The sequence below is a fragment of the Staurois parvus genome, unplaced genomic scaffold (assembly GCF_062004578.1).
Source record: "Staurois parvus isolate SC_StPar_1 unplaced genomic scaffold, SC_StPar_1.0 ptg001005l, whole genome shotgun sequence".
NCBI classification, from domain to species: domain Eukaryota; kingdom Metazoa; phylum Chordata; class Amphibia; order Anura; family Ranidae; genus Staurois; species Staurois parvus.
Window position 1 is genome coordinate 727,501 of NW_028318801.1, and position 22,500 is coordinate 750,000.

Here is a 22,500-nt window from a genome sequence, read left to right on the forward strand (position 1 = left end):
GCTGATTCTGGGTGTTGATTATTCTGTACTGCTAATCATCATGGCTCTTCCCTAATCCACATATCATTGGAGAATTATTTCCAGCCTTTCATACAGCTGTTCCTTTTGGCTAAGTATTTCTTGTCATTCCAGACCTATCTTTCATGGAAGCACGACATTCCAAAACTCTACCACAGGGGGTCGCCGCAATGCCTCGAGAGATGGCGTTTCCAGTACCCAAAGGAGAGAAATGGCACGACTTATATGACTTCATACGGTGAGGAATAAAAGGCTTCTTAACATTCCTGTGACTTGACTCAATGTTAGTTTACCAATTGCCCTCCAGAGGATTCCCACCACTTCCTGACCAGGCCATTTTTTGCGTTATGGCGCTGCGGTACTTTAACTGACAATTGCGCGGTCATGCAACGCTGCACCCAAATGGAATTTGCGTCCTTTCTTCCCCCCCCCACAAATAGAGCTTTCTTTCGGTAGTATTTGATCGCCTGTGCCGTTTTTTTTGTTTTTTTTTCTTCGTTTTTTTTTTTTTGCCCCATAAACAAAAAAAGACTGACAATTTTGAGAAAAAAAAACAATATTTTTGACTTTTTGCTATTAAACATGTCCAATAAAAAAAAAAAAAAAATTAAAACCAATGTTGTCATAAATTTAGGGCAAAATGTATTCTGCTACAAGTCTTTGCTAAAAGAAAAAAAAAATCCCAAAACATGTAAATTTATTGGTTTACATAAAAGTTCTAGCGTCTACAAATGGCGGTATATAGACTGAAAATTTTGGTTTTTGTTCACTAGTAATGGCGGCAATCAGTGACTTATAGCTGGACTGCGGCGGGCATTCCGACACTGGGGGGGACTGGCTTGGTGTCACTGACATCCCCAGTGACACCAATACAGTGATCAGTGCTAATAAAAAGCACTGACACTGTACTAATGGCACTGGGCAGGAAGGGATTAACATGTGGGGTGATCAAAGGGTTAACTGTGTGCTGTTTCACTGTGTGCTGTGTTTGTGCTTTCAACTGTTAGCACACTGCTTTTTATGGCTCTGCTATGCAGAGCCATACAAAGCAGTGTGCAGGAGCTGACAGGGGAGAGATCTGTATTGTGTACATACAGTTCTCTCCCCCGTTGGTAATACTCGGCAATTACCGGCCAGGACCCGGCGATTGACAGCCTAGGCCACGAATGTTGGCGCGGGTTGGGCGACATGTATGTATGTATGCAGGCCAAAAAGAGGCAGCTTCCTTGACTGGAAAATATAGAAGGGTTTAGTACCGTTTTTAACTATATCTTCCAGCTGCCATAGTCTCACATAGACTGTCTGTCAGAAGTTTGATGTTAATCGATCATTTCATTATTTGAAGTAAACTTGCCGTGGCATAGAAACTGATACCAGTACTGCTAATGGTCTGCCACACCAGTGATGGTCTATCAGTTGATCCTCTTGTTCTTGTGGGCCCTTCAGATCACAGGTTCAGGCTGTGCACAAGGCCTTGACATCTACTCTAGCTGGTACTGAGCCCAGACTCCTGCCATTCCACTGTCCAGAACGTCTACTGGCCTCTAAAGCTCAAGCATTTGATGGCTGATAGCTAGGGTGGGACTTGGTTCCAGTAGGCATGATGCCTGCTTTAGGTCAAGGCCCTGTGTAGGGCTTGATTTAGGCTCTAAGGGGCTCCAAATGGACAATAGCAGCCTTTCTCCACCTTTTTTACCCCAGAGGAACCCTTGATAAAATGTTTTGGTCTCAGAGAACCAGTGATAAAATCATTTTATTGGGAGACAGTGGGGAAAAAAAATGCCCCTCACGTTTGGTGGTCAGTGGAAAGAATGTACCTCTTACAGCGGTGGTCAGAATACCACCCATACCGACAACTAAAAGATCATTAGTATCACGCCACTGGCTCTCTCAAGTGAAATTGGACACGGAAATGTCCTGGCATCGTCTAATGGGAGGTCAATCTGCCACACCAACCTCTGTAGGACATATAGGGTTCCAGAGAAGCCAGTATGTGAATGGTTGGTTGTTCTAAAGAATAACCCCGGTGCACATTTACAACATATGCTGCCTAGGACACTCTTTAAGGCCATGATGACCATAACGGCTAATGGAACCTCTGCTGGATCTGTGATTGGAATGAGTCCAGAACACAGAGTTAATGATTGCCTATTGTCACTAATGTCATTATGGATACAGGTGGAATAAAATGGCTGTAGTTTAGAAGCCTAAACTCTTTGTTTTCCTTTAGATTTCCTTCAGATGGCTATAAGCTGCCATATGACTCCATTCAGAAAGGACAGACTGTTTCTGCAGCCCCCGGTGAGATGTGCAGCTCTTATCTGTCTGCCATTTTATAACAGAAAATCCTAATACTGCCTCCAAAATCTCTGCTGAGACTCTCACGCTGACCGTATTGTTTTCTATAACCCTAGGTGCCCCCCTACCTCACGGTCCTGTCCGCGAATACCCACGTTCCGTCACTGTCAGTAAACCAGTGCAGGACAGAGTGTCCCTCATCCAGCAGATCACCACCCCCAGACCGGTGAGCACAAATTCTGGTTCCATCTTGTCTCACTATATTCCCTGTTTCTACTTACCTCATTATCCTTTCCTTAGCTTCCTCGGGGGAATCCTCTTCGTGTAGACTCCATCCCGGAGAGGTACCTATCTGTGCGAGGAAAGAGCACCGAGGACCAGGACTCGGAGAGCACAGCGGCAGAGGAGGACGATGGAGGAATCCATGTTTACGCACACAAGGGCAGCAACCTCTCTATCGTCAGGCACAACAAGGACTCTGAGCAAGTGAGTTGCACCCAATAGTCTAAGCTCCTGTGATATCATTGTGAAGTGTGGGCAGCACAGTGGCTAAATGGTTAGTTCTTCCGCCTGGCAGTACTAGGGTCGTTGGTTTGAATCCCAACCACGGCACCTCCTGCCTGGAGTTTGCACGTTCTCCCTGTGCCTGCGTGGGTTTCCTCCGGGTACTCCGGTTTCCTCCCACACTCCAAAGACATGCTGGTTGGTTAATTGGATCCTGTCTAAATTGGCCCTAGTATGTGGATGTGAGTTAGGGACCTTAGATTGTATGCCCCTTGAGGGTTATGGACTGATGTGAATGTACAATATAGCGATTGTAAGCTTGAAAGAGCAGGGCCCTCGATCCCCTCATGTTTTGCATTGTATTGGTATTGTTCTGTCACATGTTCTGTCCCCCTTTGTAATGTACAGCGCTGAGCGAACTATTGGCGCTTTATAAATGCTGTATAATAATAATATATGTAAAGCGCTGCGTAAATTGACAGCACTGAAATAAATAAATAGAATAAACAATAAAAATATATGAGATATCCCCAAGATTCTCATTCCAAACTTCTTGGCTAACGAATAATAGCAGTTGAGACATTAACAATAATTTTACAAGAATTTCAGTTTCTGCATTTTACCAAAGAGACTCAAGTTTGCTGTTTTTATTTCCCAACATAAATTGCATGCAAGTGTTCACTCTTTATTATATGCACCTAAAGGGATCCTATTTTAAGGAAGGCTTCGCACTGCCATGGAGTGGTTCTTCTGCACGGGTGGGATAGCTGTGCTCTCCCATAGACTTCTGTGGTTTAGGTGCAGTCTCAGAAAGTGCACCAAAAGATGCAACATGCAGGAGTTTTAACCACTTGGCCTCCATATGATTTACCCCCATCCCTGACCAGGCCGTCTTTTGCATTACGGTGCTGCGTTACTTTAACTGACAATTGCGCCGTCATGCAACGTTGCTTCCAAATGAAATTTATGTCCTTTTTTTTCCACAAATAGCTTTCTTTCAGTGATATTTGATTGCCTGTGCGGTTTTTTGGGTTTTTTTGGGGGGGGACAAAAAAACAAAAATAGGGACAATTTGTGAGAAAAAAAACAATATTTTCAACTAAGCTATTAAACATGTCCAGCAAAAAGGATTTAAAAAATCAAATTTAGTCATAAATTTAGGGTAAAATCCCAATACATCGGAGCAGAAGGGACCCCCTTCGAAACGCGTCGGTGTACTTTGAGGGTCTACCCCTACAATGTGACTTGCACAGGCTCTACACTCCTAAAGTTCCTTTGAGGACTTATGTGCTTGATTTACTTCGTTGTTTGTATAATTCTCAATTTAATAAAATTATGGTTTACTGAGGTAATGCGCAAGGTTGGTGCGCTTTCTTTTTTGTTTCACTTTGCAGTACTGGTCGGGCTTCCCCAGCCTTGTTTAGAGCTGCACAACCTTCTATGCATTGGTGGTCGAATTTTTCAAGTTCTGTTTCCATCCATCCACCCTTCTTCTGGGTTATAGAGCGCAGGAGAGGTTGTTTCTGTTTCTACTGGGTATGATCATACAGATAGGGAGGGGCAAGAATTGGGTGCCTCTCCTCAAAATATAATCGGATAAAAAAAAAAAATTTTAAATAAAAATTTAGCTTTAACCTTTTTGGGTTTTGAAATGAAAGTGCACACTTGTCTATATCCTATTGCCCATAAAAGGTTGTGTGGTTTGCCTATATCTTAATTAATTCATTCATTCATTTCAGGTACTTATATAGCGACGTCAGTTTACACAGCACTTTACATATATATTGTACATTTCACACCAGTCCCTAACCCTCAAGGGGTGTACAATCTAAGGTCCCTAACCCTCAAGGGGTGTACAATCTAAGGTCCCTAACCCTCAAGGGGTGTACAATCTAAGGCCCCTAACTCACATTCATACATACACATACTAGGGCCAATTTAGACAGGAGCCAATTAACCTACCAGCATGTCTTTGGAGTGTTGGAGGAAACAGGAATACCCGGAGGAAACCCACGCAGGCACAGGGAGAACATGCAAACTCCAGGCAGGTGGTGCCGTGGTTGGGATTCGAACCAATGACCTCTAGTACTGCCAGGTGGAAGTGCTAACCATTTAGCCACTGTGCTGCCGTTAAGATCTTAAGATTTTTAAACTCCAGATACATTATGTAACCGCTTATTCTTTTCCACCACCCAGGTGATCTACACCTCCTCTCACAGACCTGTCCCCTTATCTTCAGGAACAGAGGGAAAGGTGTGTCCTGCTGCAGTTACATCCACCGCTTCATAGCTGTTGTGACTATAAAGTTAGATTTGGCACACAACTTTTTTTTTGCAAATTGTAACTTATTTACTTTTTCTTTCTAGAAACTTCTTCCAGATCCTATCCTGAAACTGAGAAAAATCGTTGGTTTTGGGGGCTGCACAGAACGCTTCGTAAGTGTTGTCTGTGGGGTTTTTTCTTTTCTTTATTTTAAATCATACGTTAGCTTTGTAGTATTTCTTCTTTATTCTGAGCACTGTTAAGCCTTAATATTATGTTGTTTCTAATCTCAGAATTATTTGCTGTATCCTGTCCTTCAAACTTTGCTCACGCCTCTATACACACCCCCTGCACTTTCCTTCATATGCAGTTAGTGTATCCCAGAATCCTCTGCTGTATACTGGTTCCAGCCCTCAACATGCCACTGTGCTATCCTTCTTAACCACTTCCTGTCCGGACACTTTCACCCCCTTCCTGCCCAGGCCAATTTTCAGCTTTCAGCGCTATCACATTTTGAATGACAACTGCGCAGTCATGCAACACTGTACCCATATGAATTTTTTTGCATTTTTTTGAGACAGATAAAGCTTTATTTTGGTGGTATTTATTCACCGCTGGGATTTTTATTTTTTTGCTATGTAAATAAAAAAGTACAAAAATTTTGAAAAAAGTTTTTCTTATAAAATTTTGCAAATAAATAGTATTTCATCATAAATCTTGGCCAAAATTTATTCCGTTTATATTTTTAGTAAAAAAAAAAAAATAACCCAAATTAGTTTACAGTATAACCGAAAATTATAATTTTTAATCTTATTTAAATTTTTTGATATTTTTTATTATTTATTTTTTTTACATATTGTCACCCTAGCAGTACAGTGTCACCATGGTGACACTGTACTACTTGTGGGGGGTGATGAAGATTTTTTTTTTTACACTGATTGCTTTTACACCCATAAAGGCTGTAAAAGTAATCATTTCTCCTTCTCTTTAGCTGCATTCTTGCAGCCATTGAGAACTACTGAGTGAGCTGTGATTGGTCACAGCTTGTCACATGGTACAAAGCTGTTGTGAATAGCCCTGTACCATGTGTCCTCTGTGATCATTCACAGATTTCAAACGTAGTAAGCAATGATGTCAGAAGTGACATCTTGCTTACTACTCTGGCCAATCAGTGATCACATGCAATCAGTGATCACATGATTGGGACCTCGTACAGAGGTCCCGTCCGACGATCAGTGTTCCACTGTGTCCGGAGGACAAAGCGGGCACCGGATCACGGTGCTGCGCGCTCCCAGGGAGCGTGCACAAGCAGTGTACGGGGAGGCCGTTTATAAATGGCTACCCGACCCTGCACTGCCACCGTCTGGCTGTTTATATACAATGGCTGGACGGGAGGTGGTTAAACATAGCCGGTATCCCAAAATCATCAGCTGAATTCTTTTCTTCCAACGTTGCTCATCCTTCTGTCAATAAGATCATCTCAGCTATCCTTATTATAAATCTCTATTGTCCCAGAATCCTCTGCTGTATACTGTCTGTGCAACCTTGCTCATGCTTCTATCAAAAGGACCTCCTCTGATGTCCTTCTAATACATCCCCTGTGTCCCAGAGACACAAACACACACGTACCTCAGTTTACGAATTTAATGCGTTCTCCGGGACGCTTTACAAAAATACGTAAACCCTAACGCAGTTTTCCATACGAATGCATTGAAAACCAATTAATCTGTTCTAGAGGTCAGAAAAAAGTTTAAAAAAAAGTCGCTGTCACTATATGTCAGTGCCGATTTTTAAATGTAATTACCAGCCTTTTTTTTTTTTTTTTTTTTTTTCTTCTTCACTATAGCTCAGAAAATCAGCTGTCACTTTCCCCCCGAGCTAAAAGAAACAAAGTTTCCTTGTAGTTTTATTTCTGGAGTTAAAAGAAACAATGTTTCCTTTTTAATTTGTTTCCTGAGATAAAAGAAACAAAGTATCCTTTAGCTCCAGGGAAAGTGACAGCTAATTCTTTGAGCTATTGTGAAGAAGAAAAAAAAGCCGGAAATTGCATTTAAAAATCGGCACCGACATACACTTCATATTGCGTAAAAAATTGGTAAACCGAGGCATTATTTCAATGGATTTTCATTCGTAAACCGAAAATTACGTTAACCGAGGCGTTCGGAAACCGAGGTACACCTGTGTTCTCTATCACCGAATTATTTGTAGTATCCTTCATGCTTTTTTTTTTTTCTTTGGGTGATTCATTTTGTGTACCTTTTTATAATATATGGTAACTTTACATTTGTGTGCTGTGTCCCTTGTGTATTGCTCCTGTATCCGAACATCCTTTTGTTTTCATATATTTCCCTTTTTATCACATCCCGCTTATACGAGGGTTCTTCAATAGGTTTCCGCACTTTAACATGTATATGTATAAAAGTGCGGAAACGTTTTGAAGACCCTCGTATCTAATCCCCAAATTCTGTGTCTTTCAGGCTCTCTGGACTCACACTGGCTGTTCTGTTGTCTATCCTTGCCATGCCGTTATTGTGGTTTTCAATGTGGAAAGTGGAGAGCAGCGGTTTTTCTTGGGACACACGGACAAGGTTTGTTACTCTACCAGCTTTCCTGACTATACCATGTCCTAAGACAGTGGTCTCCAAACTGCGGCCCTGGGGCCAGATGCAGCCCTTTGCCTGCCTCTGTTTGCCCCTTGGGACACTATTCCTGCGGCTGACACCAATGATGAGGCATCATTCCTTCCACTGACACCATTAATGGGGGAATATTCATCCTACTGACACCATCAATGGGGCAGTAATCCTCCTATTGATACCAACCATGGCGCACTATTCCTCCCTGATAAAACCAACAGCGGGGCACTATTTCTCCTGTTAAAACCAATGATTGGGCATTGTTTACTCCCACTGATGCTGGGACATTTTCTACTCACAGTCTAGACCCCCTAAAGCCTGAAGGACTATAAACTGGCCCTTTTGTTTAAAAAGTTTGGAGACCTTTGTCCTAAGACCAAGCCTGACACAAGCTTGTTGAAAGCTACAGCCAGATCTGCCTTTAAGATCAAGTCGTAGAGTTCTGAACTATGAACTGAATGATTTGTAAAACAGTAAGGGTTGTATTTTTGTATTTGAAGTGAGATTGTTGAACTGTCTATAAAGATGCAAATGGTGCTCAGCTCTCCTGTCCTTGCAGGTGTCAGCACTGGCGTTTAGTGGAAACTGTACCCTCTTGGCCTCTGCTCAGACTGGCACGCTCAGTATGGTGCGCCTCTGGCACTTTCAGAAAGGAAGTTGTCTCGCCATGTTCAAAACTCACGCTCATTCGGTGTCATACCTCAGGTGAGAATTGTGTACCCCTGCTTAGAACTTTTATTCCCTAGGTGTGTGGGGGGGTTTTTTTTCTTAACCACTTCAAGTCCGGACACTTTCACTCCCTTCCTGTCCAGGCCAATTTTCAGCTTTCAGTGCTATCACACTTTGTCAATTGTGCGGTCATGCAACACTGTACCCATATGAATTTGTTAGCATTTATTTTGAGACAGATAAAACTTTATTTTGGTTGTATTTATTCACCACTGGCATTTTTTTATTTTTTTGCTATATAAATGAAAAAGTCCAAACATTTTGAAAAGAAAGTGTTTTCCTTATAAAATTTTGCAAATAAATAATCTTTCTTCATAAATCTTGGCCAAAATGTATTCAGCTATCTTTTTAGTAAAAAAATAAATAAATAACCCAAATTAGTTTATAACCAAAAATTATAATTTTTCAAAAGGGGTTTTTTTTTGTTTTTTATATTATTAATGTTTTTTTGTTGTTTTTTTTTTTAACTTACTGTCACCCTAGCAGTACAGTGTCACCATAGTGACACTGTACTACTTGTGGGGGGTGATGAAGATTCTTTTTTTACACTGATTGCTTTTACACCCAAAAAGGCTGTAAAAGCAATAATTTCTCCTTCTCCCTGACTGCAGTCCTGCAGCCATTGAGAAATACTGTATGAGCTGTGATTGTTCACAGCTTGTCACATGGTTCAAGGCTGTTGTGAATAGCCCTGTACCATGTGATCTCTGTGATCATTCACAGTTTTCACACGTAGTAAGCAATGGTGTCAGAAGTGACATCTTGCTTACTACTATTCATGTGATCACTGATTGGCCAATCAGTGATCACATGATCTGGACCTCACACAAAGGTCCCGTAAAACGATCAGTTTGCGGTGCTGCACACTCCCAGGGAGCGTGCACAAGCTGGGAGTGGGGAGGATGTTTATAAATGGCCTCCCACTCCTGCACTGCTCCCGACCGGCCATTTATGTACATGGGCTGGACGGGAAGTGGTTAATTAAGAACTAGTATGTCAGGATGAAAGGAAACTTATGAAATTGCCGTAACAGTGTGAAATGGTAATAGACCAGCTACAGACAATACGCCTTGTTATATTTTATGCGAAATTCACAATGTAATTGAACTTTAATATATTTTGCAGTTTCTCACACAGTGGCTCTGTCCTGTGCGGAGTTGGGAAGGATGGACATGGCAAAACGGTGAGTTGTGTAATCGTTCACATATTTTAGCCTGGCCAAGCCATAGGCATCCAATAGATGATTCAATTTTCTTTCCTTCCACCATGGATAGAAGGAAAGAAAATCACTCTATTTTTCCCCATCAACACAGTCCATCTTGATGGGGAAAAGCCTCCCACTGCACTGTTGTGTTCTTCTGCCTCTTGTCTGGGCTTCCACTCACAGGACTCTCACCTCTAAAATCTATTATCAATGATGACATCGGTGTCTCTTCAGCTCCGATAGGCTGCTGCTGCCGTCTTCTGTCAGTCTATATATTCGCTTCTGGTCAATGTAATATAAAAATTCAAATTGTATTGTCATTCTACTTTGTATCACAAGCATGCTGGCTTGGTGTAACCCTTAAAGTGATTCTAAAGCCTTTTGGGTTTTTCTTAAGAAAAAAATAACAAATATGCCTGCACTTACCTGCTGTGTGTAGGGGTTTTGCACAGAGCGGCCCAGATCCTCCTCCTTCTGAGGTCTCCCGTGGGCTCTCCTGGCCCCTCTCTCCTGTCAGGTGCCCCCACAGCAAGCAGCTTGCTAAGGGGGCACCCGCTGCTCCGTGTGTCCATTCACTCAGGGAACTGCGGCACAGCCCCGCTCCTCTATCTTCTATTTGGCTTACTGACTGTGATTGACAGCAGAGGGAGCCAATGAGAAGAGGGAGTCCCAGGATAGCAGAGACTATCGAGATCGAGAGGGGGGCTTAGGTGAGTATTAGGGGGATCTGCTGCACACAGAAGGTTTTTTTTCTACCTTGAAGGTAAAAAGCCTTGAGCCTTTAGAACTACTTTAAAGCGGAGCTCCACCCAAAAGGGGAAGTTCCGCCTTAAGGACTGCTCCCTATTAAGGATTGGCACCTTTTGGGGGGGGGGAGCGGGTACCTGAATTTGTCAGGTACCCGCTCCCATTTCCAGCCTGATCGACTAGGCGATCAGAAACGGAAGGTGTCCTCCCTCTCTGTAGTCTTTTGGGACACGTGACAGGTCCCAGAAGACTACAGGACCATTCATGAAGCGCAGGGCTACTCACGCATGTGCATTGAGTACCCGGCTGTGAAGCTGTCACAGCCGGGTGCCCACACTGAAGATGCCAACCTCCTGGAGTACATGACGGCCAATGAAACGGGCTGTGGGGGACACACCGCGGGACCGAGGGAGGTAAGTGGCTGTTTTTTAAAAGACAGCAGCTGCAGTTTTTGTAGCTGCTGACTTTATTTTTTGACAGGTGAGCGGAACTCCATTTTAACTAATTCCTTTTCTTCACCAACCCCACCCCCCTCACGGTGGTCATAGAAGCCTCTCAGAGATCTCTGGTCTGGGAGACCTTTTTAGAATTGAGGACATTGTCATATCTGTTGGATTTAAGTTGCCTTGATCCATTCTATCCTTTTTTTGTGACTGGTTGAAAGTGGTTTACTAATTCCAAAAAATTGCTGCATTCACAATTAAATGGAAGATTTATGGATGGTGGTCAGTTGAATGGGAGGTGTGGCCATTTGTGGCTGTCATTTATGAGTGGAGCTTGGATAGATGCGTGTCATTCTAAATAAAGGGTGATGATCATTCTATCTACAATGCCTTTCTTCTCTGCACTCCTCTACAGATGGTGGTGGTTTGGAACACTTCCCAGGCCAGTCGGGGAGGGGAAGTTGTGGTCCTTGCAAAGGCCCATACAGATGTGGACATCCAGACGATGAAGATCGCATTCTTTGATGATACCAGGTAAATGTAATAAAATGTACAGTAAGGAATGAAGAGGAATAAAAGCAGAAATAGTATAATCTCTATCAGACTGGATACCCAATACCTGGATTTTCATACTCCTGGGGCCCGCTAACACTACGATCTGCATGTGAATGGCACAGGAGCTGCACATTGTTCCTGTACAGTTCTGTGCAGTGCGATTTCAGCCCTAATCATCTTGAATGGGAGGAAATCGCACCACACCAGTGCATGCACTACTTTTTGAAAAAGCACAGCAACCGCATCGTATGTACTTTTGTACCATGTGATCTGGTATGGGCAGACACATGGGGTGTCGTTAACTTTGAATTGACCCCCACAGCAGATCGCAAGGGCAATGCCATTGGAATGTGGTGCGGGAAGCCGCATGGGACCGCGGCTCTCCCGTACTTCACTCTAGGCCCTTAATGCCACTTTTCTGTTATAGCAGTAAAGCAGTCTGTCCTATATATAACTGAGCAGTCTAATGGGCATCAGAGTTTGAGCGCGCTGCCCAGCGTACTCCGTTATATATCACCCTGGTGGGGCACACCCCTCTTCTCTCTGCTTTTGAAAGACTGTGTGAGGACACTTGGCCATTACTTATCTGTGCCATCATAGCACACTGGAGTGGGAGGGCAGGAAGTATTTCCACTAAGGGAAAAGATATTTTAATGCGTTACTAAACCCACAGCAGTAAAATCAGTCTGTAGATGCAGTAAAGCGTGCTTGTTATACTCACTGTGGAATATAGTGAATGTGGGGGATATAGTGGAGAGCGGATATAGTGAATACGGGGTCAGGGGAGAGCGGATATAGTGAATGGGGGGTCCAGGGAGAGCGGATATAGTGAATGGGGGGTCCTGAGAGAGCGGATCTAGTGAATGGGGGGTCCTGAGAGAGCGGATCTAGTGAATGGGGGGTCCTGGGAGAGCGGATCTAGTGAATGGGGGGTCCTGGGAGAGCGGATATAGTGAATGGGGGGTCCTGGGAGAGCGGATATAGTGAATGGGGGGTCCAGGGAGAGCGGATATAGTGAATGGGGGGTCCAGGGAGAGCGGATATAGTGAATGGGGGGTCCTGAGAGAGCGGATCTAGTGAATGGGGGGTCCTGGGAGAGCGGATATAGTGAATGGGGGGTCCTGGGAGAGCGGATATAGTGAATGCGGGGTCCGGGGAGAGAGGATATAGTGAATGCGGGGTCCGGGGAGAGAGGATATAGTGAATGCGGGGTCCGGGGAGAGCGGATATAGTGAATGCGGGGTCCGGGGAGAGAGGATATAGTGAATGCGGGGTCCGGGGAGAGCGGATATAGTGAATGCGGGGTCCGGGGAGACCGGATATAGTGAATGCAGGGTCCGGGGAGAGCGGATATAGTGAATGGGGGGTCCGGGGAGAGCGAATATAGTGAATGGGGGGTCCGGGGAGAGCGGATATAGTGAATGCAGGGTCCGGGGAGAGCGAATATAGTGAATGGGGGGTCAGGGGAGAGCGGATATAGTGAATGCAGGGTCCGGGGAGAGCTGATATAGTGAATGGGGGTCCGGGGAGAGCGGATATAGTGAATGGGGTGTTCGGGGACAGCGGATATAGTGAATGCAGGGTCCGGGGACAGCGGATATAGTGAATGCGGGGTCCGGGGAGAGCGGATATAGTGAATGCGGGGTCCGGGGAGAGCGGATATAGTGAATGCGGGGTCCGGGGAGAGCGGATATAGTGAATGCAGGGTCCGGGGAGAGCGGATATAGTGAATGCGGGGTCCGGGGAGAGCGGATATAGTGAATGCGGGGTCCGGGGAGAGCGGATATAGTGAATGCGGGGTCCGGGGAGAGCGGATATAGTGAATGCGGGGTCCGGGGAGACCAGATATAATGTGGGGTTTTTTTTTTGTTTCTTTTTTTTTATTTCTTGTTGCTAGGCAGATTTAAAATGCATAAAAAAACACAATACATGCTTTTCTGCAGCATTCTCATTGAAGTCTATAGCACCAAAAATGCGTTCAAAAAATTCCCTGACCCTTTTCAAAAAAGACGCGTAGTTGTGAACCTCTCCCATAGGAAATAATATTAAATGGACTGTACTGCGTTTCTGCAAAACGCGTCAGAAAAAACACTTTGGTGTGAACCTGGGGTTAGGCTTTTTCAAGCAACTTTTACTTTTGACTTTAAAGACTGAACTGCACTGGCATGAAAATACCAAAAATCGTTGTAGCCACTGACTTTAGAGGACATATAGATGTTGGCACCAATCACAAATTCTACAAAAGCATGAGATTTAAGCTGGACTGGTATTCTGTATTGTAACCAAAATTGCTCTCTGCAGGATGGTATCATGTGGTAAGGACAATGTTCGTTTGTGGAGGGTTCGCAGTGGTTCGCTGCGGTCATGCCCAGTAAATTTGGGTGAGTATTACACCCTAGAGTTTACGGATTTGGCGTTTGAGGCTGTCCACAGTCCTGAGAGAGAGCCGGAGGACCGGACGCTGTAAGTAATGCTGACTACAAGACATGCAATCACTAAACGTCTATGATGTCCGCTCTTGTTGCTCCAAATTCTTCTTTTCCTATGTCCCCTCAGTTATGTGTGCAGCCGCAGTGGCCACATCCTAGAAGTAGACTACAAGAACATGGTGTTGTGCAATGTGCGACGCCTGCAGCCAACCCAAATCAAACACGCCGAGAGGCGGGAGAAGCAGACTTTCAACACTGGTGAGTTCATCATGATATGTTAACAAAGCAGCATAGCATAGGGTGGAAATATACATTGTCCAGGTTCAGACTCCTACAAATTGCTGCCATTTTTGTAATCTGGGGCGTTGTGGGCAAATTTGATTTAAAGAAACACTATTCAGGGTAAATGACAAAATATGGGGGAACATGTGTGTCTACAGCCCGGCTCAGGAGCATGCACACATGGGTACCTCCTTGTATGTGTGTCTACAGCCCGTCTCAGGAGCATGCACACATGGGTGCCTCCTTGTATGTGTGTCTATAGCCCGGCTCAGGAGCATGCACACATGGGTGCCTCCTTGTATGTGTGTCTATAGCCCGGCTCAGGAGCATGCACACATGGGTGCCTCCCTTGTATGTGTGTCTACAGCCCGTCTCAGGAGCATGCACACATGGGTGCCTCCTTGTATGTGTGTCTATAGCCCGGCTCAGGAGCATGCAGACATGGGTGCCTCCTTCTTGTGTGTCTACAGCCCAGCTCAGGAGCATGCACGCATGGGTGCCTCCCTTGTATGTGTGTCTACAGCCCGGCTCAGGAGCATGCACGCATGGGTGCCTCCTTGTATGTGTGTCTACAGCCCGGCTCAGGAGCATGCACACATGGGTGCCTCCTTGTATGTGTGTCTACAGCCCGGCTCAGGAGCATGCACGCATGGGTGCCTCCTTTGTATGTGTGTCTACAGCCCGGCTCAGGAGCATGCACGCATGGGTGCCTCCTTGTATGTGTGTCTACAGCCCGGCTCAGGAGCATGCACGCATGGGTGCCTCCTTGTATGTGTGTCTACAGCCCGGCTCAGGAGCATGCACGCATGGGTGCCTCCTTGTATGTGTGTCTACAGCCCGGCTCAGGAGCATGCACGCATGGGTGCCTCCTTGTATGTGTGTCTACAGCCCGGCTCAGGAGCATGCACGCATGGGTGCCTCCTTTGTATGTGTGTCTACAGCCCGGCTCAGGAGCATGCACGCATGGGTGCCTCCTTGTATGTGTGTCTACAGCCCGGCTCAGGAGCATGCACGCATGGGTGCCTCCTTGTATGTGTGTCTACAGCCCGGCTCAGTAGCATGCACACATGGGTGCCTCCTTGTGTGTATGTCTACAGCCCGTCTCAGGAGCATGCACACATGGGTGCCTCCCTTGTATGTGTGTTTACAGCCTGTCTCAGGAGCATGCATACATGGGTGCCTCCCTTGTATGTGTGTCTACAGCCCCGGCTCAGGAGCATGCACGCATGGGTGCCTCCCTTGTATGTGTGTCTACAGCATGTCTCAGGAGCATGCACACATGGGTGCCTCCTTGTATGTGTGTCTACAGCCTGTCTCAGGAGCATGCACGCATGGGTGCCTCCCTTGTATGTGTGTCTACAGCCCGGCTCAGGAGCATGCACGCATGGGTGCCTCCCTTGTATGTGTGTCTACAGCCCCGGCTCAGGAGCATGCACACATGGGTGCCTCCTTGTATGTGTGTCTACAGCCCGTCTCAGGAGCATGCACACATGGGTGCCTCCTTGTATGTGTGTCTACAGCCCGGCTCAGTAGCATGCACACATGGGTGCCTCCTTGTATGTGTGTCTACAGCCCGGCTCAGTAGCATGCACACATGGGTGCCTCCTTGTATGTGTGTCTACAGCTCGGCTCAGGAGCATGCACACATGGGTGCCTCCTTGTATGTGTGTCTACAGCCTGGCTCAGGAGCATGCACACATGGGTGCCTCCTTAACAACTGACCTGCTGCACAAGGCATCCAGAGAATGGAATAGAGGACAGTGCCAGAGGGGGACTGCAAGAAGAATAAAAGAGGGTGCTTTCTGTGCAATGTGGTTGCACAGAGCAGACAAGTATTCGCTCACTCTTATTTTGTTTTTTTTTTTCTGCTTCCTGGTATGTCATGTACCTAGGCACCCCTGCTCTGTATTCTCATAGCTGTATACAGTATCTGCAGGTTAAGATCCAAGACTGCCACTTCTGACTGCTAGTCTCAGCAGATATAAATGAGATTTGGTAATATCACCACTATGTTACTTGCTGTTTTTGCTGGAGGTTCTGACATGAGGAAGCAAAAGCCCTGTCTCTACCAAGACAGCTGCCTCCAACACGGGAGACACCGTGCAGAACAAGGCATAGTTAGTCAGTAATGGGGAAAGATCAGCTTTACAGAGAGCACAGGCAATACTGGTGACTAGTCCTTTTCCCTACCTGCCTTTTTGTTTGGGATTGATATGACCGGACACTAATACAAGGTCAGGGTATAAGGTTTTGGCACAGTGTACAGTGGCATACTGGAAGCAGATCCTGAGATGCTCAGATCAGATTATCTAGTTTCCTAAAAAAGCAGTGATCATGTTATTCATCGTTTATGCCTATGTCTGTAATATTTCATTTATGTTCTTGAAGGTTCCGGCATTGCCATAAACAGCCTCTCCATTTCTTCCACCTACTGTGCAACTGGATCTGAAGATGGCTACTTGCGTCTGTGGCCCTTAGACTTTTCAGGGGTTTTCCTAGAGGCAGGTGAGTTGCTTCAGCAGATGTCTGGATTAAAGGGCCAGCACCTCCGTGGATGTCCATGCACACTGTTAAAGAGATGCATATACAGTCAGGTCCATAAATATTGGGACATCAACACAATTCTAACATTTTTGGCTCTATACACCACCACAATGGATTTGAAATGAAACAAGATGTGCTTTAACTGCAGACTGTCAGCTTTAATTTGAGGGTATTTACATCCAAATCAGATGAACGGTGTAGGAATTACAACAGTTTGCATATGTGCCTCCCACTTGTTAAGGGACCAAAAGTAATGGGACAGAATAATAATCATAAATCAAACTTTCACTTTTTAATACTTGGTTGCAAATCCTTTGCAGTCAATTACAGCCTGAAGTCTGGAACGCATAGACATCACCAGACGCTGGGTTTCATCCCTGGTGATGCTCTGCCAGGCCTCTACTGCAACTGTCTTCAGTTCCTGCTTGTTCTTGGGGCATTTTCCCTTCAGTTTTGTCTTCAGCAAGTGAAATGCATGCTCAATCGGATTCAGGTCAGGTGATTGACTTGGCCATTGCAGAACATTCCACTTCTTTCCCTTAAAAAACTCTTTGGTTGCTTTTGCAGTCTGCTTTGGGTCATTGTCCATCTGCACTGTGAAGCGTCCAATGAGTTGTGAAGCATTTGGCTGAATATGAGCAGATAATATTCCCGAAACACTTTACAATTCATCCGGCTGCTTCTGTCAGCAGTCACATCATCAATAAATACAAGAGAAGCAGTTCCATTGGCAGCCATACATGCCCACGCCATGACACTACCACCACCATGCTTCACTGATGATGTGGTATGCTTAGGATCATGAGCAGTTCCTTTCCTTCTCCATACTCTTCTCTTCCCATCACTCTGGTACAAGTTGATGTCGGTCTCATCTGTCCATAGGATGTTGTTCCAGAACTGTGAAGGCTTTTTTACATGTCGTTTGGCAAACTCTAATCTGGCCTTCCTGTTTTTGAGGCTCACCAATGGTTTCCATCTTGTGGTGAACCCTCTGTATTCACTCTGGTGAAGTCTTCTCTTGATTGTTGACTTTGACACACATACACCTACCTCCTGGAGAGTGTTCTTGATCTGGCCAACTGTTTTGAACGGTGTTTTCTTCAGCAGGGAAAGAATTCTTCGCTCATCCACCACAGTTGTTTTCCATGGTCTTCCTGGTCTTTTGGTGTTGCTGAGCTCACCGGTGCGTTCCTTCTTTTTAAGAATGTTCCAAACAGTTGTTTTGGCCACGCCTAATGTTTTTGCTATCTCTCTGATGGGTTTGTTTTGTTTTTTCAGCCTAATGATGGCTTGCTTCACTGATAGTGACAGCTCTTTGGATCTCATCTTGAGAGTTGACAGCAACAGATTCAAAATGCAAATAGCACACTTGAAATGAACTCTGGACCTTTTATCTGCTCATTGTAATTGGGATAATGAGGGAATAACACACACCTGGCCATGGAACAGCTGAGAAGCCAATTGTCCCATTACTTTTGGTCCCTTAACAAGTGGGAGGCACATATGCAAACTGTTGTAATTCCTACACCGTTCACCTGATTTGGATGTAAATACCCTCAAATTAAAGCTGGCAGTCTGCAGTTAAAGCACATCTCGTTCGTTTCATTTCAAATCCATTGTGGTGGTGTATAGAGCAAAAAATGTTAGAATTGTGTCGATGTCCCAATATTTATGGACCTGACTGTATCTCAGCAAAAGTGATGGTAGTGAGAAATCTGCCTGTCCCTGAACCTGCCATGATCCAGTCATATTGTGAACACACACATTTAATTGCTTTTCTTCCTCTTTTATGTGAAAGGGGTCAGGTGTGTCATTTGATAACATTCATTTTTTTTTGTTTACAAATGGTTTTATTTTGCAAAAGTAGACTGTAAAACAACAGTACATTTTCAAATGATACAGCAAAAACAAGGCACTTTTGAAAAATACAGAAAGTATATTAACATAAGAAAGAGAGGAAATAGAAAAGAATAGATTGCAAGTACATGAAATATGTAGACCATAAAGTAGGCTGAATGATACATCTGTCAACAGTATATGCCAGTCAACCTTCACTTGGAATGTTGTTAATCATGCAATAAATGTCTACAATCCCTCCATGATTCCCATTTTTTTATCAAATAAGTGCATCCCATCCAGTAAGGTATAATGAATACGTTCCATGAGCATCACAGCATCAACTCTGTGTAAAACAGAGGCCAGGGGTACAGCACTGGACTTCCAATGTAAGGCAATAGCCCATAAAGTGGCAATACAAATATTATGTATCAGTCTCATAGTGGCATCAGAGACCCCTGGGATATGAGCCCCCAATAAACAGGTCTGTATAGACAATCGTTCCGGGGTACCTGTCAGTGGATAACATTCATTTTTTGACCATTGGAAGTGATTTTCTCATAATCTAGCAATCTGTGTGCTGATGTGATCAGAGCCCACCTGGTCCCTGAATGCTCCTATGGTCTAAGCCAGTGTTTCTCAACCTTTTTTCAGTCCAGGCACCCTTCATAATTATGGATAATCTCAAGGCACCCTTTAAAAGTCTACACTCTCAAGGCACCCCAATCTAAAATGTAAAAAAACTATTTTACACACACACAGTACACCCAACATTAGAGGTGATTTATTCTTCCAAAGCAAATACACCTTTGCACACTGGTACTGAGTAGTATTCCAGTGTGTCTCTCTCATTTTCTCTCCCTCACTCTGCTAATGTGACCTCAGTGCTGATGGAGAGGGGTAGGGGAGGGCCAAACAAGGATGACGTGCATGCACCCAACGTCCTCCTTAACAACTGATGATGTCATTGGCTGTTAGGATGCTGGCAGCTAGAAGGTCATAAAAGTGCACAATGAAAACCTGTGGCTTTGTGTACTAAAAAGCAGGATTGATCCACCTGCTTGGCTTGTATACAATTTTTGGGCATTATGCCAAGGCACCCCTGAAGAAGCCTGAAGACGTCCTCCTTAACAACTGATGATGTCATTGGTTGTTAGGATACTGGCAGCTAGAAGGTCATAAAAGTGCACAATGAAAACCTGTGGCTTTGTGTACTAAAAAGCAGGATTGATCCACCTGCTTGGCTTGTATACAATTTTTGGGAATTATGCAAAGGCACCTCTGAAGAAGCCTGAAGACATCCTCCTAACAACTGATGATGTCATTGGTTGTTAGGATGCTGGCAGCTAGAAGGTCATAAAAGTGCACAATGAAAACCTGTGGCTTTGTGTATTAAAAAGCAGGATTGATCCACCTGCTTGGCTTGTATACAATTTTTGGGCATTATGCCAAGGCATCCCTGAAGAAGCCTGAAGGCACCCCAGGGTGCCTGGGCACCCTGGTTGAGAAAGGCTAGTCTAAGCCCACCTTGTCTCTGCATCCTGATGTTGTCTGTGCTCATCTGGTCTCTGTGTAATCTCTATGCTGAACAGGTCTGAGCCCACGTGGTCTCTGCATCCTGATGTTGTCTGTGCTCATCTGGTCTCTGTGTAATCTCTATGCTGAACAGGTCTGAGCCCACGTGGTCTCTGCATCCTGATGTTGTCTGTGCTCACCTGGTCTCTGTGTAATCTCTATGCTGAACAGGTCTGAGCCCACGTGGTCTCTGCATCCTGATGTTGTCTGTGCTCACCTGGTCTTGTGTAATCTCTATGCTGAACAGGTCTGAGCCCACGTGGTCTCTGCATCCTGATGTTGTCTGTGCTCACCTGGTCTCTGTGTAATCTCTATGCTGAACAGGTCCGAGCCCACGTGGTCTCTGCATGCTGATCTGTATTGCTTTTTTTTAGAACACGAAGGTCCTGTGAGCTGTGTAACCATCAGTCCGGAGGGTCTCCGTGTATTGTCCTGCACTAGAAGCGGCGAGCTCGGGGTCCTAGACGTTCCCACCCGTGGATACCAAACTTTAATGAGATCTCACACAGAGTCCCTTTTGGCCTTCTCCACCCACCCAACTAACCGCCAGCTTGCCACCGTGTCCACGGACAACACAATACGAATCTGGGACATGTCTTCTCTGCAACAGGTGAGATGATGGCATCCTGACAAGTTCTCTCATATACATAGGTCCACATTTTATGTGACAGTGTGGTAAACTGTATTGAGCCTTAAAGGGTCATTCTACTGAAAATGGATATTTTAGTCCTTCGTAGATTCTGCTGGGCAGAATCACCTCTATATCCCTTGTAGATTCCAGCCCTGGAATATCCTCTTGGATCTTCAAGTTCTGTCCTGCTGTAGCCAAGTATTGAATTTTTTAGCCATAATGCAAAGTGGAGGGTGGAGCTGAGATTGTGGGTACAGAGATTGTGGGTACAGAGCACGTGGGTACAGAGATTGTGGGTACAGAGCACGTGGGTATAGAGATTGTGGGTACAGAGATTGTGGGTACAGAGCACGTGGGTATAGAGATTGTGGGTACAGAGCACGTGGGTATAGAGATCTTGCCTCTGTGTTCCCCAGTGATCAAAATGATAGAAGAAGCTGATGCTTCATCCCAATGCCATCCCCATAAAGCTTTGCTGTTCTCTTTTAGAAGCAGAAATATCTATCTGTCTTGTCCGGTAATTAATAGATTGCATCTAAGAAAATAGTTGCTTCTATTACAGGATAAGTTTCTACATTTTTTTTTTTTTTCAGCTTTATGACTTCACAGCCAATGAGGAGACTCCATGCACTGTAACCTTTCACCCCATCCGGCAGGCCCTGGCCTGTGGCTTCAGCACTGGGGTTGTCAGATATTTCGATGTCACAACAACAAGTCTGAAGGCAGAACACAAGTAAGACTCTCGTCTGTGATTATATTCAGTTTTTCTGATCTGGCACGTTGTGTGAGTCTGATGGATTATTATCTCTCCTATTAACAGGCAGCACCGCAGTGCTATCACAGGTCTGCTCTTCTCCCCAGATGGGGGCCTTATGTACAGTGCCTGCTCTCTGGGATCCTTGGCCTTGTACAGCATTGGACACCAGGAGCAGCATGTCCTGCGTGTGCTTGGTAAGTGGTGAAAACCCCTATAAACCACACAGGCTGACGACACTTTGGAAGTAGACTTCCCATTGTTCCTCCTCGCTTAGGGTACACTGCAGCTGATAACCTCATGTTTAGGAGTTGTTCAGCGATTTTTTTTTTTTTTTTTTTTTTTTTTTTTTTTTTTTTTTTTCCAGCAGCCCCTGAACTCCCCCTAATGTTCTCCTATGTGTCCATGTACACATCTTCGTTTATAGGCAGTTGAGTTTACAGATGTTTTTTTGAACGCAGAAAACTTGCATTCAGGAGTAGTTTTTATCAGCGTTTCAAACGCTTGTAAACGTGGCTAACCGTGTTTATAAGCGTTTGTGTTTGAAATTTTTTTTTTAATTCTTCCATTTCCAGATGCTGTCCAGAGCCTTTTTTTCATCATGAAAAATGCATGCAAAGCATTTTCCTGGTACTCAGTTGGACCCGGTACACCATACTTTGAGGTTTCGCATGAAAGGGAATATGTTAGACACGGCTGCAATAATTTCTGTACAGAAATGAGCCAGAACACATCCAAACACCACAAAAAAAAAAGACAGCTAATCTCAACAAATACTGGTCTCTCTGCTTCTGCTCTCTCTATTTCTCTCAAAATGTCTGAAATAGTTAATTTACTATTTTTCAGTGCATTCTGGGCATTTGGGAAGGTCTCCTGAGGTTATCTTTAAAAAACGCTTCTAAACGCAAACTCTTATAAACGCGGTACGCAAACGCAGCTAAACAGACTTTTTTTAACCTACCTTTCCATCGTTCAGAAGTGTCCAGTGTACATGGAGCCTTAGTATTGCCCTTTAGCTAGAGGCATAGTTTTAGTGGTCAAATCCCTTGGTTA

General features: G+C 44.7%; 1 protein-coding gene across 1 annotated transcript in view; it reads left to right on the forward strand.

The window, feature by feature from the left end:
• Positions 1–22,500, forward strand: part of WDR90 (WD repeat domain 90) — a 68,558-nt gene that overhangs the window by 8,526 nt on the left and 37,532 nt on the right. The window contains exons 6-21 of the mRNA XM_089657501.1: positions 133–256; positions 2,249–2,319; positions 2,433–2,542; positions 2,617–2,802; positions 5,017–5,073; positions 5,187–5,255; positions 7,560–7,670; positions 8,278–8,423; positions 9,573–9,630; positions 11,257–11,375; positions 13,698–13,859; positions 13,953–14,083; positions 16,496–16,612; positions 20,437–20,672; positions 21,287–21,426; positions 21,514–21,644. Of these exons, the coding sequence (XP_089513627.1) occupies positions 133–256; positions 2,249–2,319; positions 2,433–2,542; positions 2,617–2,802; positions 5,017–5,073; positions 5,187–5,255; positions 7,560–7,670; positions 8,278–8,423; positions 9,573–9,630; positions 11,257–11,375; positions 13,698–13,859; positions 13,953–14,083; positions 16,496–16,612; positions 20,437–20,672; positions 21,287–21,426; positions 21,514–21,644 (1,968 nt within the window). The remainder of the gene's footprint in view (positions 1–132; positions 257–2,248; positions 2,320–2,432; positions 2,543–2,616; positions 2,803–5,016; positions 5,074–5,186; positions 5,256–7,559; positions 7,671–8,277; positions 8,424–9,572; positions 9,631–11,256; positions 11,376–13,697; positions 13,860–13,952; positions 14,084–16,495; positions 16,613–20,436; positions 20,673–21,286; positions 21,427–21,513; positions 21,645–22,500) is intronic.